Source organism: Camellia sinensis, chromosome 8, assembly GCF_055761805.1.
Source record: "Camellia sinensis isolate YWXY chromosome 8, ASM5576180v1, whole genome shotgun sequence".
NCBI classification, from domain to species: domain Eukaryota; kingdom Viridiplantae; phylum Streptophyta; class Magnoliopsida; order Ericales; family Theaceae; genus Camellia; species Camellia sinensis.
The window spans coordinates 175,585,911-175,599,747 of record NC_138968.1 but is presented as its reverse complement, the minus strand read 5'-3'; the positions used below and the strand labels follow the sequence as shown (position 1 = coordinate 175,599,747).

Below are 13,837 nucleotides of genomic sequence, written 5' to 3'. Positions count from 1 at the left end.
TTTACTGAATTTTTAAAAGATTTTTTTTGCAACTTTTTTACTTTTTAGGTATATTTATGTTAAGTGTGTCTAAAAAGTAAAAAAATTACTAAAAATATTTAAAAAATTCAGTAAAAACAAAAAAACGCGAAAAATAAAAAAGTAGAATTTTCTGAAAAGTGTTTTCTAAAAAGAGAAAACAAGCAAAATCTCTTATATTTATTAGTATCGGTAACAGTTTTATTCGTATTTAAAATTTTCTCTCTCAATAATTGATTTATATATAAACTTCTACACTTTCTCAGACATAGTTTGAAAATTGTCAGTTTTTTGTTTTTTTGGATATTTTTGTTATCTTTTAGAATTACATCACTGTTTTATTTTTTAGAATATCAAAAAAATATTTTAAACATTAAATAAATACATAAAATGACAAACAAGTAGAAAATAATAAATGAAATTGAAAAGCATGCTTAAATGCAATTGTGAACCCACAGCTTATATTGGTCAATTATGACATGCAACATGGCTAGAAACTTGTCACATATGAGACAATGTCAATTTGAAGTTGAAGTAGACACATTAAAATTCCACGTAATGGATGACTCAGCATTATAATTAGAGTTGTTTTAGGTTAGGTAATTAGTCATTATCACAGTAATCTCATTCAATTGCCGTTTGGAGAAGTGCAACACAACTCAAAATTCAAACACATCTTTGAAAAGTTATTATTTTAATAGGTTATTTTAGTTTTTTTGCTATTTTGCCTCTGTTTGGCAAGTTAGTTCTTAGGCTTTTTTGGCTATTTTAGCCACAAAAGACAAAATAGACTATTTTAGTCATAACAAACAAAATATCACATCTAATCCATAATCATTACATTCTTCTCTCACAAAAAAACTCAAAAAAGCCAAAAAGCCAAAAAGCTCTTCCCAAACCAAGCTTTTAAACCCAGGTTAAAATAGCCAAAAAAGTCAAAAAACCAAAAAGCCAACCCACTTCCCAAACGGAGGCTAGTAAGTTAAACTTTTTATATTTAAGATGATAGTTGAATTTTTTTATATTTGCATACGATGTTTGTAAGAGAAAAAATAAAATGATTATGGATTTAATGTGACATTTTGTCATATTAATTTTTTAAATTTATTTTATCTTTTTGTGAATTTAAAATAAAAAATTTTTTAAAAAAAATTAACTTGCCCAACACCCCCAAACTTTGATCACTAGTGTTTCGTCAAGCAAACACCACAAGAAAGGTATGTGGTTGCTATTAGGAATGGTGGTGTCTCGTTCTTTGTCAAGACAAAGGGTAGGGACGAGTCAGAGAAAATTAGAAAAGTAATGGGGATAATCAAAGAAAATTAAGCCTTTGTTTGGCTAATTTAGTTGTGTTAAAAAAAGCATAAAAAATAAATAAGTTAATAACATAAAATGTTATATTTACATCATAATCATTTTATTTTTTTTGTAAAAATTAAAAAAATCAAACCAAACGAACTTTTTAATCTCAAATTAAAAAATCTCAATTCAAAAAAATAAATTAAAAAAGCCAATATCGAATGGCGAGTAAAAAAGTGGGAGAGCAGGATGCAAAGACAATTTTTCATTTTTAGGAAGGAGATTGGCCAATGAGATAAATGATATAGCATATGAAAGATAAAAATTTACTATGAGAGTTTAAAAAATTTAAAATAAATGAAAAGGTCAAAATGATTTGATATTTTATTTTTCGTCTCTTCCTTGTTTTCTTATTGGGATGAATAAAATTTGTGTAGAACAAGAGGACATATAAAGGCGGAAGTCTTCGTTTGAGAAGAGTTAAAATAGTCTGATTTTTTAATTTTTTTGATTATTTTAGTTTTATTTTTTTAGTCTCGTTTGATTTTTGTTTTTGATCTTTTTTACTTTCGTGAGAGAAAAAGTATAATCATTATAATTTGAATGTGATATTTTGTTTTATTGGTTTATATAGCTAATTTTGGCCTAGTTTGGGAAGACTAAGACCAAGTTTGGGAAGACTAAATAAGTGCACTTTTTGTCTTTTTGGACTAAAAAATTGAGATTGAAAATATGGATGTTTGGGTTAATTTTTTGACTTTTTATGGAAAAATGTGTAATAAAAAATTATAAAAATTGGTTTGTAGAGGAAAATTTGAATTGGGAGTTGTGCAGCCGTAATTGTTGACTTTTGGTGAATAGTGTTAACTTTTTAACTTTTTGAGTAACTTTTTGGCTTATTTGGGACTTCCCAAACTTAGCCTAAATAAGTGCACTTTTTGACTTTTTTTGTATTATGTGTAGAAAAAGTAGAGAGAAGATGTTGATTGATGTGACCCAAAAAAAATAAAAAGATGAAATAAGTGCATTTTTTTCTTTGTAGCCAAACTTGGCCTTTGTCTTTTGTACTTTTTTTAACAAAAAAGTCAAAACCAAATATAGCTTAAGTAAATTATCATCCCTGAATGCAATATTTGGAGGGGGGGTTGGAATAACAATGTTTATATACTCTCAAAAAAATACAATTACAATTCCTACTCACTTATGATTGGTTTAGGAAAAAAAATAAAAAAATAAAAAAACATAATTAATTCACATCATTTTAAGATCATGAGAGTGTCCAACTTTGGGAGTCCAAACATTTTTGATAAATAAACTCTTTCACGCCAATTGGGCCCCAATACGTGTTAGCCGAAAGTCCGGCCCAATGTTTTGCCAATCAAGTTTAACCAACAGAGCAAGATATTAATCCTTGATAAATCCTGTGAAATTGACCTATAATCCAATGAAACACACAGACGATATTAGTGGAATTGACTTTCTAAAGTTTTTTTAAAATTTAATTTGTGGGGTATTAATCTAATTTTAGAAATTGTCATTTTCATAGTTATTTCTCCTCTTTCACGCCATTGTCATTTTCATTGTTATTTCTCCTCTAGTCATTTTCATGTGCGAGGAGATTGCGGAAGAATTGATGTGTTGTGAAAATATCAATTTCTTTTATTTTTTTGTGAGTGTTAATTTTTGATTTCATAATTAAACAAATTTTTCTGTCGAGATCTAGGGAACTTAACTGTAGAATATACGAAATAATAGATTCACCTGCGCACAATAAGACAAAGAATACCACAATGGTTATCCACCCGAGATACTCCGACGATCAAGTTAGAAACTTGTCTCACAAGATATCAACTCAAATCAAGAGCTCTCCCAAGATAAGTTACAGACTTGATTGTTAGAGTACTCTCGGGTGGACGAATCATCGCGGTATTTCTTGTTTTCTTGTGCGTAGATGCTAGTTTAATCTATTATTCCGTGTGGTCTACAGCTAAGTTCCCTAGATCTTGACAGAAAGATCTGCTTGATTGTTAGGTTAGAAATTAATATTCACATTTTCTCTTGAGAAATTTGTCCCATTCAAAAATTAAAATATTTAGGCCTTATTTGTCATAACTTAAAAATGTTAAAAAGTCAAAAAGTCACTATCCTATTTAAATTACATCATCTTATTTAAGTCACATCACCTCTCTACCACATCATTTCAAGCCCAACTCATACCCAACTCATATTTCATAAAATGTCAAAAAGTACATTTATTTAGATCATTTCAAACCACCTCTTAATATGTGTGCTTTCGCTAGTTTTGATACTAAGGCCTCGTTTGGGAATAGGCTAATTTAGTAACTTTTTGGCTATTTGGCTAAAAATGAGCTAAAAAAAACTAGTATGTTTGGGATGACTTTTTGACTTTTTATGAAAAGATGTATAAAAAGTAGAAAGAAAAGAGAATTTTTTGTTTTTTTGGTATGAATTGTTGCCTTTTTTAGTTAATTTATTAATTTCTTGATTTTTTGACTAAAAAGTAAGGTTTCAAACGAGGCCTAATGGAAGGATAAAAACTTTTTTTTCAAAAGTTCTTTATCTACATCTCTTACGATGAGATCTAAAAATGACATTTGCGTGTGGCATTCTGGAGAAATTAGAAATATTGGAACTTCATTATCCATTTATAACATTTTAATACTATAACAATTATGAAAAACAAATTGAAAAAGAAATAAATCATCCACATGAATAGTTCCTCCCCTCCCCTCCCCTCCCCTCCCCCAAAAGAAAAGAAAAGAAAAGAAAAGAAAAGAATAGCTTGATTAGCATCTACAATGCAAAATGGATTTTGCAAGATGAACGAATTGTTAAATGCTTTCGAGTTGGTTGTTAGATGGTTGGAGAGAACTTCGATGACTAAATTAAAGAAAAATGTTTGGAACTGTCTTTGGGGATGACCCCCATACTTTCAAAGTGATTCTGGTTCTCTATATATGTGTGGAATCTACTTATGTATGTGTGAAATTCACACCATGAGTAATCCAGATTTGTGGGGTCTCAATCATTACTCATAAATATTAAATAAGAAGAGTCAATTCATAACATAAAGTGTTAATACATTTGTGTTGGTTGTTAAATGGTTGGAAAGAACTTTGATTTCATTTGACAATGACTTTTTTAATTGATTTTTTGACTTTTTTAATCTGAAACTTTTTTGTTTATTTGGTTTTCTTGTTTTGCTTTTTTAACTTTTTTGCATTGAAAATGATATTCCCAAAGTGAAATGACAAAATTGCCCACCACTTGGAAATGATGTTTTTTCGACTTTTTGTTTGTATATGGATCAATTTGGTAATTTTGCATCACAACTCAAGTGTTTTGGTATTTTATGATTTTATAACTTTTTTTTGCCCATATATGATTATTTAGCCCCACAACAAATGTTAAACCGGGGCTAAATTTGGTTAGTTTATCTAGTTGCCTCATAAATCCTTCAGGAAGTGATTTTTTTTGTTAAAATATAAAATTAAAAAAAAAATTATTGGAGAATAATAATTTTTTTGACATCTTACCAAAAATGTACCCAAAAAAAAAAAATAAAGAAAAATAAAAATAAATCTTTAATTTTTTTTATGGCTCTACTTTTGACTTCTTAATTTTTTCAATAATTTTTTTAACTAAATTAACTTATTGCAAAACAACCCTTAAGTGGTTGGATAACTTACTTGGGAGTGTATGAGAGGAGCTAAATAGTTAATCCCACACTAAATTAGTCAATAAAATAATAAAAAACTTATTAATTAGTTTTATTAATTAGAATTATTTACTTTTAAGTCCCCATTGATAAATTTATTACTGTAAATTTATTCATAAAAACAAAAAAAAACCAATAAATATGACTTAATAAATAATAATTCCAAAAGTAAGACCTATTAACAATGTATTCCAAAAAAAACACAAATCATCACTCTATAATTTTTTTTGGTATATATTTTTATAAAAGAATTTAATTTTCTCAAAATATTATGTAATACTGTATGTGATACTTTCTATCACAAATCACAACACACATTGATATAATGTGGTTCTCAAAAATTATTAAATAATTGTCCATTAGTTCAGTCAAAACACAAAAAGAGATCATGACTTGGTTCTTCACTAAGGCTGGGCGTAGAGTTATCTGATCTGCCCAAACCGTCCTACTCGATTCGAACCGCACGTATGTGAGTGGTTTCACAAACACATTAGGATAGGGAGCGGTTTGGATTTTATATAAATTTTGGGTTGCGGGTTTGAACCGCACCCGCCCAATCCGCCCGCATTAATACATTTTTTTTCCCCCCATCTTTCAAATCGAACCGTTCATCTCACCATCTTACGCACCTCATCTATAACAAACAAAACAAAAAAAAACCCTAATGATCTATCTAACTCTCTAACTCAAAAACACGAATCTGTCTCCCTTATTCTCTCATCTCATCTCATCTCATCACTGTCTCTCTCACTCTCGTTGTTCATCTTCTGCACCGATCGTCTCACTCTCTCTTCGCACCGATCGACTTACTCTCTCATCGCACCGATCGACTTACTCTCTCATCGCACTGATCGACTCACAGGTAAGCCTCTCTCTCTCTCTCTCTCAGTCTCAGTCTCAGTCTCTCTCGCCTCAATATTTGATTTTTTTTACAACATATATATATATATATATATCAGATATCTCTTTGATCTGTCTCCCTCACTCTCTCATCTCATCAGTCTTACTCTCTGGTTTTGCATCTGCACCGATCGACTCACAGGTAAGCCTCTTTCTGTCTCTCTCTCTGTCTCTCCCTGATCTCTCATCTCATTAGTCTCACTCTCTGGTCTCGGTCTCTGTTTATTTTATGCAATCTCATCTGTTGTTGAATCTGTGAGAAGAGGAAAGAAATTGAATCTGTGTGTTTCTTGGTAATCTGTTATGTTATTGAAATTGAATTTGTAATTTTTGTAATCCAGTTTAAATGGAGGATAGTGTTCAATCTCTCGCAATCAATCTTGTACCTCCAGAATCCTCTAATTCTCAAACGAATCCTTTTTTTTTTTTTTTTTTTTGTATTTGGGTTAGGAATGATGAATGTAGAATTTTCAATGAAGGATTTTTTTTATTTGGGTTATGAATGATGAATGTAGTATGAATGCAAGTTAATGATGAATGTAACTTTTAAATGATTTGTTTAGGTTACGAATTGAATTTGTTGTGTTTTTTTTTTATAAGTTTTAATTCATTAATTATTAATGTTGGAGCATTTTAGAAAATATGAGAAAAAATGTCCAAAATAAAGATTGACAAAATGAGAGAAAAAAAAAAAGGTTTAAAAATAAACTTAAAAAAAAAAAATTCAATCCGAAAACCGCCCGCAACCGCCCCTACATCCGCGAACCCTATCTGCACAAACCGCAAACCGCATTGAGGGCGGTTGCGGGTTGACTTTTTCCCAAACTGCATAGATGCGGGCGGGTCCAAACCGAACTACAAACAGTCCCAAACCGAACCGTAGACACCCCTATTCTTCACTTAATGGTGTGACCAATAAACTTCTGCCACGTACGCCTTTTTTTTTAACTGATTTAAGCAGGCAAAAGAATTGAAAAAATGATTGAGAGCACTAAAAGTGATGCTCTAATAACACTACGAATGATGTAGTAGTGGGTTATGCCATGTTTTTTTTTTTTGGCATTCCTAATGCATTAGTACTATTAGTGGTCTTTTTTTTAGTGGTATGAATCATTGTTGAAAGAATTGAGAAGTTAACTGATTTAAGCCAACCAAATCCAGTACAACCAAATAATTCAAAGATAATATAATCTAGGATTAACAGTTCGATAAATTCCAATATCTCTTTATTCAGTCCGCCTAAACAAATACACCCTTAGGGTGTGAATACATCGGACTTGAATCATGAGACTGTGAATCCCCTTGACTATTTGGTTGGATTGAATATGTACCATGTGTTTGTTTTCTCACGAGATTAGATATTTAAAAATGAATATTTTCAGTGAATCCAATGTTTGGTTGGATGAACTGAATATGATAAATGAACAAAAGACTATTTTACAATTTTTTAATAGTTTATTAAGTAATAGCAATATTAAACATATCTTTAATATTTTAATTAATTTTAGCTAGATTAAATAAAAATTTATTTTATTTTATTTTTTACACAATTAAATAAAGGATAATTCCTGGTAGCTCGAGTAAATGGCTCGACTTTTGGCTCGAATCTGTAAAACGACGTCGTTTTACATTTTTTTTTTTTTTTTTTTTTTCCCTTTCTTTTTCTTCCTTTTCTTTCTTTCTTTTCTTCTTTTCTTCTTCGTCTTCTTCGTTGAAACCAGGAACAGAGGGGAAGAGGAGAGAGGGAGCTCCCCCGCCTCCGCCCGCCGTCCTCGTCGCGAGGAGCTCGTCGCCTCCGCCGCCTCCGCCCGCCGTCCCCGTCGCAGCACCCCGCCGATCGTCGCAGAAGCTCCGATGGTCGCAGCACGCCGCAGCTCCGCGCAGCCCGCCTCCGGTCCCGACTCCTCCTCCAGCCATTTTTATGGCCCCCTCCCCTCCCTCCCCCTTCCTCCTCCTCCTCCTCCCTCCTCCTCCTCCTCCTCCTCCTCCGACGAATTCGAGCCAAATTCGAGCCTCGAATTCGAGCTACGAATCATCGCCGTTAAATAAATTTATTTTTTTAAAATAAAATAAATAAATATCAATAAAAATATATATTATTTTTTTAATTAAAATTTTAAATAAATTTGTTTTTAAAAATAATAATAATTAAACAATGAAATTAAATAAAACATCTATTAAAATTTAAATAAAATATAAAAAAATTTAAAATAAAACATCAATAAAATATCTATAAAAAATTATTTTTAAAAAAATTAAATAAATATAACATCAATAAAAATTTAAATAAAATTATTTTATTTTTAAATTGAAACATTTAAATTTTATTAAATATAATAAATAATTAAATAGTAGAGGATCAAAATTGTCATTTTACCATCTAATCCCAACAATAAATAGCCCCTCCAAAATTGTCCCACACCCCCCAAGATAATATAATCCCCCATATGGAGGATAAGGAGTCCAGCCGGACTAAAAAAAAAACAAACGATAGACTACTTACTCCTTCGGATAAACAATCTAAATAATGAATAATCCCCCAATCAAACACACCCTATCCACACGGACTGTGATTGGTAAAAAAAAATAAAATTATAATTTTACCAGATACCAGACTTGGGATGCTATTATGAGCAAATTATAGCAGGCTTCAGTAGTGCTCCGGTAAAAGTTTTTGTTAAGGCCTTGTTTGGAGAGTAACTATTTTAGTCAAAAAGTCACTATAAATCACATTACCCTCTTTATTTTTCTGCACATCTTTTCATAAATAATCAAAAAATTACTAAAATATCTTGTTCCCAAACGAGGAGTCTTTTTTTTTTTTTTAATAATTTGAACTATATATATTGTAAAATTTATTGTGTATATTATTTATGTAAAAAAATAAATTAATAAAAAATTTATAACCCCATGATCAAATACTAATTATTTTAAAAAAAATTATAAAGACAAAGTTAATCATTTATTTTGTAAAAAATAAATGTACTCTTATTACAGAGTTATAAATATCCAATTAATTTAATTTTCAACCTAAATAATTTAATCAAGTAATCCGTTCAAATTATATATAAATTAAAAAAAAAAAAACTCTGGAAAGACCTCGAGCACCACAGAAAGCTGCTCACAGCAGCATCCCCCAATTTCACTCCGTGACCACGTGACAGGTTCAGGGATGAATCGACGACACCACCTCACTATCTCAACAGACAAGACAAGATATGGCATTCATGCTAATCCCGCTTTTTGGGAATTTGATTGAAGTTGGAGATGACTGACGTGATTACACGAACTTCATCATAGCTTCTTTTTATTTTTTGTTTTTTGTTTTTTTCTGCCAAGAATATAAGCTCTATATTTTTAGGATGAATTGGAATCGTTACAAAAAAATCTTAGAAGAAAAATTACTACAAAACAAACATTGGTCCTTAACGTGAAGCAGTTCCGTCACTACTGTTCCATGGTGTATCACTTTCCCAAGAAGAAGTGCATATTAGATTAATGACAAACTACCCTACAATCTCAAATTTGAATCCTCAAGTTTTGAAGTAAGGATCTACTTACATCCCTAAGCTCACCAAAATTGAAGGGTAGTTCATGGGCAAACGCGCTTAGAAACCAAAGAAACCAAGCTCACTGGCCCTCTCCTTCTCGAATGTCTCAAAGTACTGATATATGATGGTGACTGCAAGCAGAATCCCCGTCCCAGAACCAATTGCTCCCATGAAATCGGCCAAAACTGTCAGTGCACCAATACACATGCCCCCGAAAGCTGCTGCCGTGGGTATGTAGCGGTTCAGTTCCTTCTGTAAATTTGATTCCCTATGGCCAGGCATCACCATTTGTTGTTCCTGAGAATCAGCAGTGTTCGTAAGTAAATAATTTAACTAAACTTTTTAGGTGATCATATCGAGTAACATATAGTCGAAGATTACCACACCGGAATTTGTGAAAACAGTTTGAATAAGATATAAATTCATAATGATTTCTGCGATTACTCCAATTAGATAAACACGAAAACATTAATCACATATAAGCCATACCTTGAGCTGCTTAGCCACGTCCTTAGCAGATGATCCAGACACTTCAATCCAAGTTTTTGAGAACAGAGCACATGCCGACAACATAAACACAAGATAAAATAGTGCGTGGAAAGGATTGGCTGCCATGTCTGCCAAGCTGCAAATCAGTGATTAGCATTAGTAGTAGGTAACATGAACTAATGTAACTAATAATTACATTGACATATAAGCAAGCTATCATATAGCAACAGATAACAGAGAGAGAGAGAGAGAGATTCTGTATCGACCTTGATGGAGCAGTTATATAATATGCAATGCCACCAACAGGGATCGATTGACCAGAATATTCAGATTCCTTCCACTTGCCCAACAGGTTTACGAGGAAATTTCCACTGTACTTCCTGTGGAGCAACTGCAGAGAGAATTAAAGTCAGATCACATCAGAATCTACTTCTTAGAAAGATATTAATTGTTCTATGTGCCGAGGGGTGGATTTAAAGCTTTGTACTTAAAGAAATTATCCTATATTTGCACTACAAGGTGGGTTTGAACAGAACAAAAATGAATCTTTTGCATACACCAGCAAAAAAGTTCCATTTACCTGGGAAATGAAGTAAAGATTGGTGACAAGGGCAGACTGTAGTATGATGGGCATATTGGAGGTGTAGAACAGTTTGATTGGATATGAACCCTGTTGTCCACGGGCATTCTTTGACCTCACAGGCAAGACCACGCGGAACCCTTGGAAGTAGATAACAATAAGGAAGATCAAGACGGTGGCAAGCAAGTTTGTTACGTTTGGAAGGTTCTGCCGATAGAATGCCTCACGGAGTGCACGAACCTTGTCTGTTCGAGTTATCAGCAAATGGAACAAAGCAATAACGGCACCTTCAAATTCAGCTCCACGCCCACTATTTATTGTGGTCGGACTAAATGCTTTCCAAATAATGTTCTCGCTACAAGAGAAATCACAAAAGTCTTCAGCAAAACAATTATAAATTATAAATGTTCCAAACTGAAATTCCTAGTATAATAAATAAATAAGGAAGGTAGCTCACCAGATGTTGGTTGCTATGAAAAGGGATATTCCCGAGCCCAGACCATATCCTTTCTGGAGAAGTTCATCCAAACATATCACAATGATACCAGCAAAGCATAGCTGAACGATAATAAGAATGGCATTTCCAACTCCAAGTTGGCCAACACTTCCATACATCCCTGAGAGAACATATGCAACTGCCTCACCAACAGCTATCAGAATGCCCAACAACTTCTGTGCACCATTTCTGAGAGAGAAAAGGAATCATCATAAAATTATAACAGGGAATGCTATCCTGTTATAACAGGAATGACTAACTCATGTTCATGGAAAAATTATAACAGGAATTAGTCATATCTGATCATAAAGCTAAAGACAGATGAGAATCATAAAATACTTACAAGAGGGCACGATCCTCGCGTACATTGTTGTCGACTTCAATGATCTTGGATCCAGCCAAGAGTTGCATCACTAGTCCAGATGTCACAATGGGAGTGATCCCAAGCTCCATGACAGTCCCACGGCTTGAGGCAAGAATAACACGCATCCAATAGAATGGATCTGCACCAGTTGTAGAGTGTATGCCATACAGAGGGAGTTGACTGCACACCAGGAAAATGAAAAGAGAGATCACAGTGTATATAACCTTCTCTCTAAATGGAATCTTCCTGTCGGCACTCTGAACTTCAGGTAGAAATGAAAGGAATGGTCGGACAAGATGAAGCACCCTAAACCCACCTCCCATCTTGTTTTGTACGAACTAAACCAATCCAACCTGCATCAAGAATTCATAGTAATACTAGGTATCAACAACTAAGTACATCCCATGAACAATTGCATCAATTGATTGAACTCAATTCTTCAAATGTTTTTAAAAAGCTTTTGATAAGGGAATAGTGTGAAATATTAATTTTTCTTTTAAATTTTGATAAGTAAAAAAATCAATCTTTTAATACTTTTTATAACCAGACAAATTTCAAACCACGAATCTCAATACTTAACAATTGTGACTGAATCCACAAAACCCAGCAAATAATATAATCAATGTTACATTAAAGAAACAAATCCTCAGAATGGCTATGATTAAAGAGGAAAACACCTATATCAACACAAAGTAATAGCCATGTACACCAGTGCGCTCATGCACTAAAAGATTAAGTCAAATTGAATTATAAAGAAAACATAAATGCAAAGGGTGTCATCAATCAGAACCCATTCCAATGGCAGGAGAAAAAAAAAATTTCTTTGTGTTCTAAGGTTTTGATCCCCCTATCCAAATATATAATCATTAACCTTTCCAATTAGTAATTAGCAGTGGTTTCTGTCTTAATAGTCAACCGTCACAGAGGGCAATGCCACTTATAATAGGAGGAAAAAAAAACTTATAACAGGGAAGTAATAGTAAAATGGTAGGCTTGTTTCCCCTACCCCCATCCCCACCCCCCCAGAAAATGAAACAAAAAATACAACATATACCTATATAACAGTCTATGGTTCAAATAGGTAAAAGGGAAAAGAAAAAAAAAAATTTAAGCAACATCATGAAAACTTAGGTAGTGTTTGGTTGATTGGAAGAAGTGAAATAGAGCGGTCATTCCATGAAAGTATCCATTCCCAAGTTTGGTTGACTAACAAAACAATGAAAAATACATTGCAAATCGAATCATCATTCACATTCCCCAAGTGAGTCCAAGGAATGACCATTCCATTTCATTTCATTCCAATGAACCAAATAGAGCATTAATTCCAGCTCTTTGGGGTCATGTTTTTTCATTTCAAATTCTGACTAATAAAGGCTGACATCATATCAGGACGAGCTTAAGCTTGAACAATCTTAGTTAGTTTGCAACAAATTCATAGGCAGGATTCCAGATGGCCCTAACTATTGTTGGAAGACATCATGTAGATACTGAATAAATCGAAAACATCATGAAATACATGCACAAACAAACATACACCTCCAACAAAAACGGAGAATTCAGATTTAAGACCGCAGCTTCACATAAACATATCTACGATTCAATGGATATCGTTGAATAAATAGAAACCTAAATTCAAAATTCCGTTTCAAGGAGACGCAAATAGTGATCTGAATTTTCCATTTTCAGATTCTCAAATCAAATAATCATACACTCCAATCAGATTGTACAAAAACGTGAATTGATCAAATACAAAAACATTAAGACCATAATCATCAACAATTAAATACGCATCTATGTACAAAACAGATTGCAGAATTACAGATCTGTAAAAATTATCGAATCAAACGAGAACTAGGAAGAGAGCAATCGGATGCTAACCCTTGGAGTTCGAAGATTGATTCTTCTGATGCTTGTGAATTTGCGAAACGGGGGTTCAGAGACTTCGATCTGAGAACTACGAAGATATGATTGGCATTAAAAAAAAGGGATCTCGATGGTATTACTTGTCACGCGCTAACAAAAATTGCCGTCAAATTTGACCAAGACTTTTGATTCTTTGAATAGTCCGCTTGGATCAGGTTATTATTATATTACTACGGACTCTCTCCCCGGTTGGGACCAAGTCCACTGGTGCTGTTGGGTTTATGTACCCAATCATAGGTCTGTCTTCATTTATTCAAATTTGGATTGGGCTCATTTAAATTTGAGAGGCGTGTGATCCATCGTAAATCTTATTTTAATAAGGAAAATTTACCTATAAGTCTTAGTTTTTGAAAAGTTGAACTATTTAGTCTTAAAAATTTTCTTATGTTCCATTTAGTCCCATTTGCACATCAATCTAATGTTTGAAACATTAATCTGATGTTCGAAATCTAATGTTCGAAACATTAATCTGATGTTT

General features: G+C 32.7%; 1 protein-coding gene across 1 annotated transcript; it reads right to left on the bottom strand.

Annotated features, from left to right (window-relative positions):
• Window positions 1–9,260: 9,260 nt before the first annotated feature.
• Window positions 9,261–13,609, bottom strand: LOC114312472 (SecY protein transport family protein). The gene is made up of 7 exons (XM_028258707.2): window positions 13,315–13,609; window positions 11,416–11,789; window positions 11,034–11,261; window positions 10,577–10,931; window positions 10,263–10,387; window positions 9,997–10,132; window positions 9,261–9,804 (listed from the first exon to the last, which is right to left on the bottom strand). Exons 2-7 carry the CDS (start codon window positions 11,757–11,759, stop codon window positions 9,565–9,567), a joined length of 1,428 nt encoding a protein of 475 aa, XP_028114508.2. The 5' UTR covers window positions 11,760–11,789; window positions 13,315–13,609; the 3' UTR covers window positions 9,261–9,564.
• Window positions 13,610–13,837: the final 228 nt, after the last annotated feature.

What these genes read in the sequence shown, in the direction of transcription:
- LOC114312472 (XM_028258707.2), bottom strand. Translation starts at nt 11,759, where the DNA reads ATGGGAGGTGGGTTTAGGGTGCTTCATCTTGTCCGACCATTCCTTTCA. An exon ending in ATCTTTACTTCATTTCCCAG is followed by an intron (nt 10,388 to 10,576) that starts GTAAATGGAACT and finishes TTCTCTCTGCAG; the next exon opens with TTGCTCCACAGGAAGTACAG. An exon ending in TATATAACTGCTCCATCAAG is followed by an intron (nt 10,133 to 10,262) that starts GTCGATACAGAA and finishes ACTGATTTGCAG; the next exon opens with CTTGGCAGACATGGCAGCCA.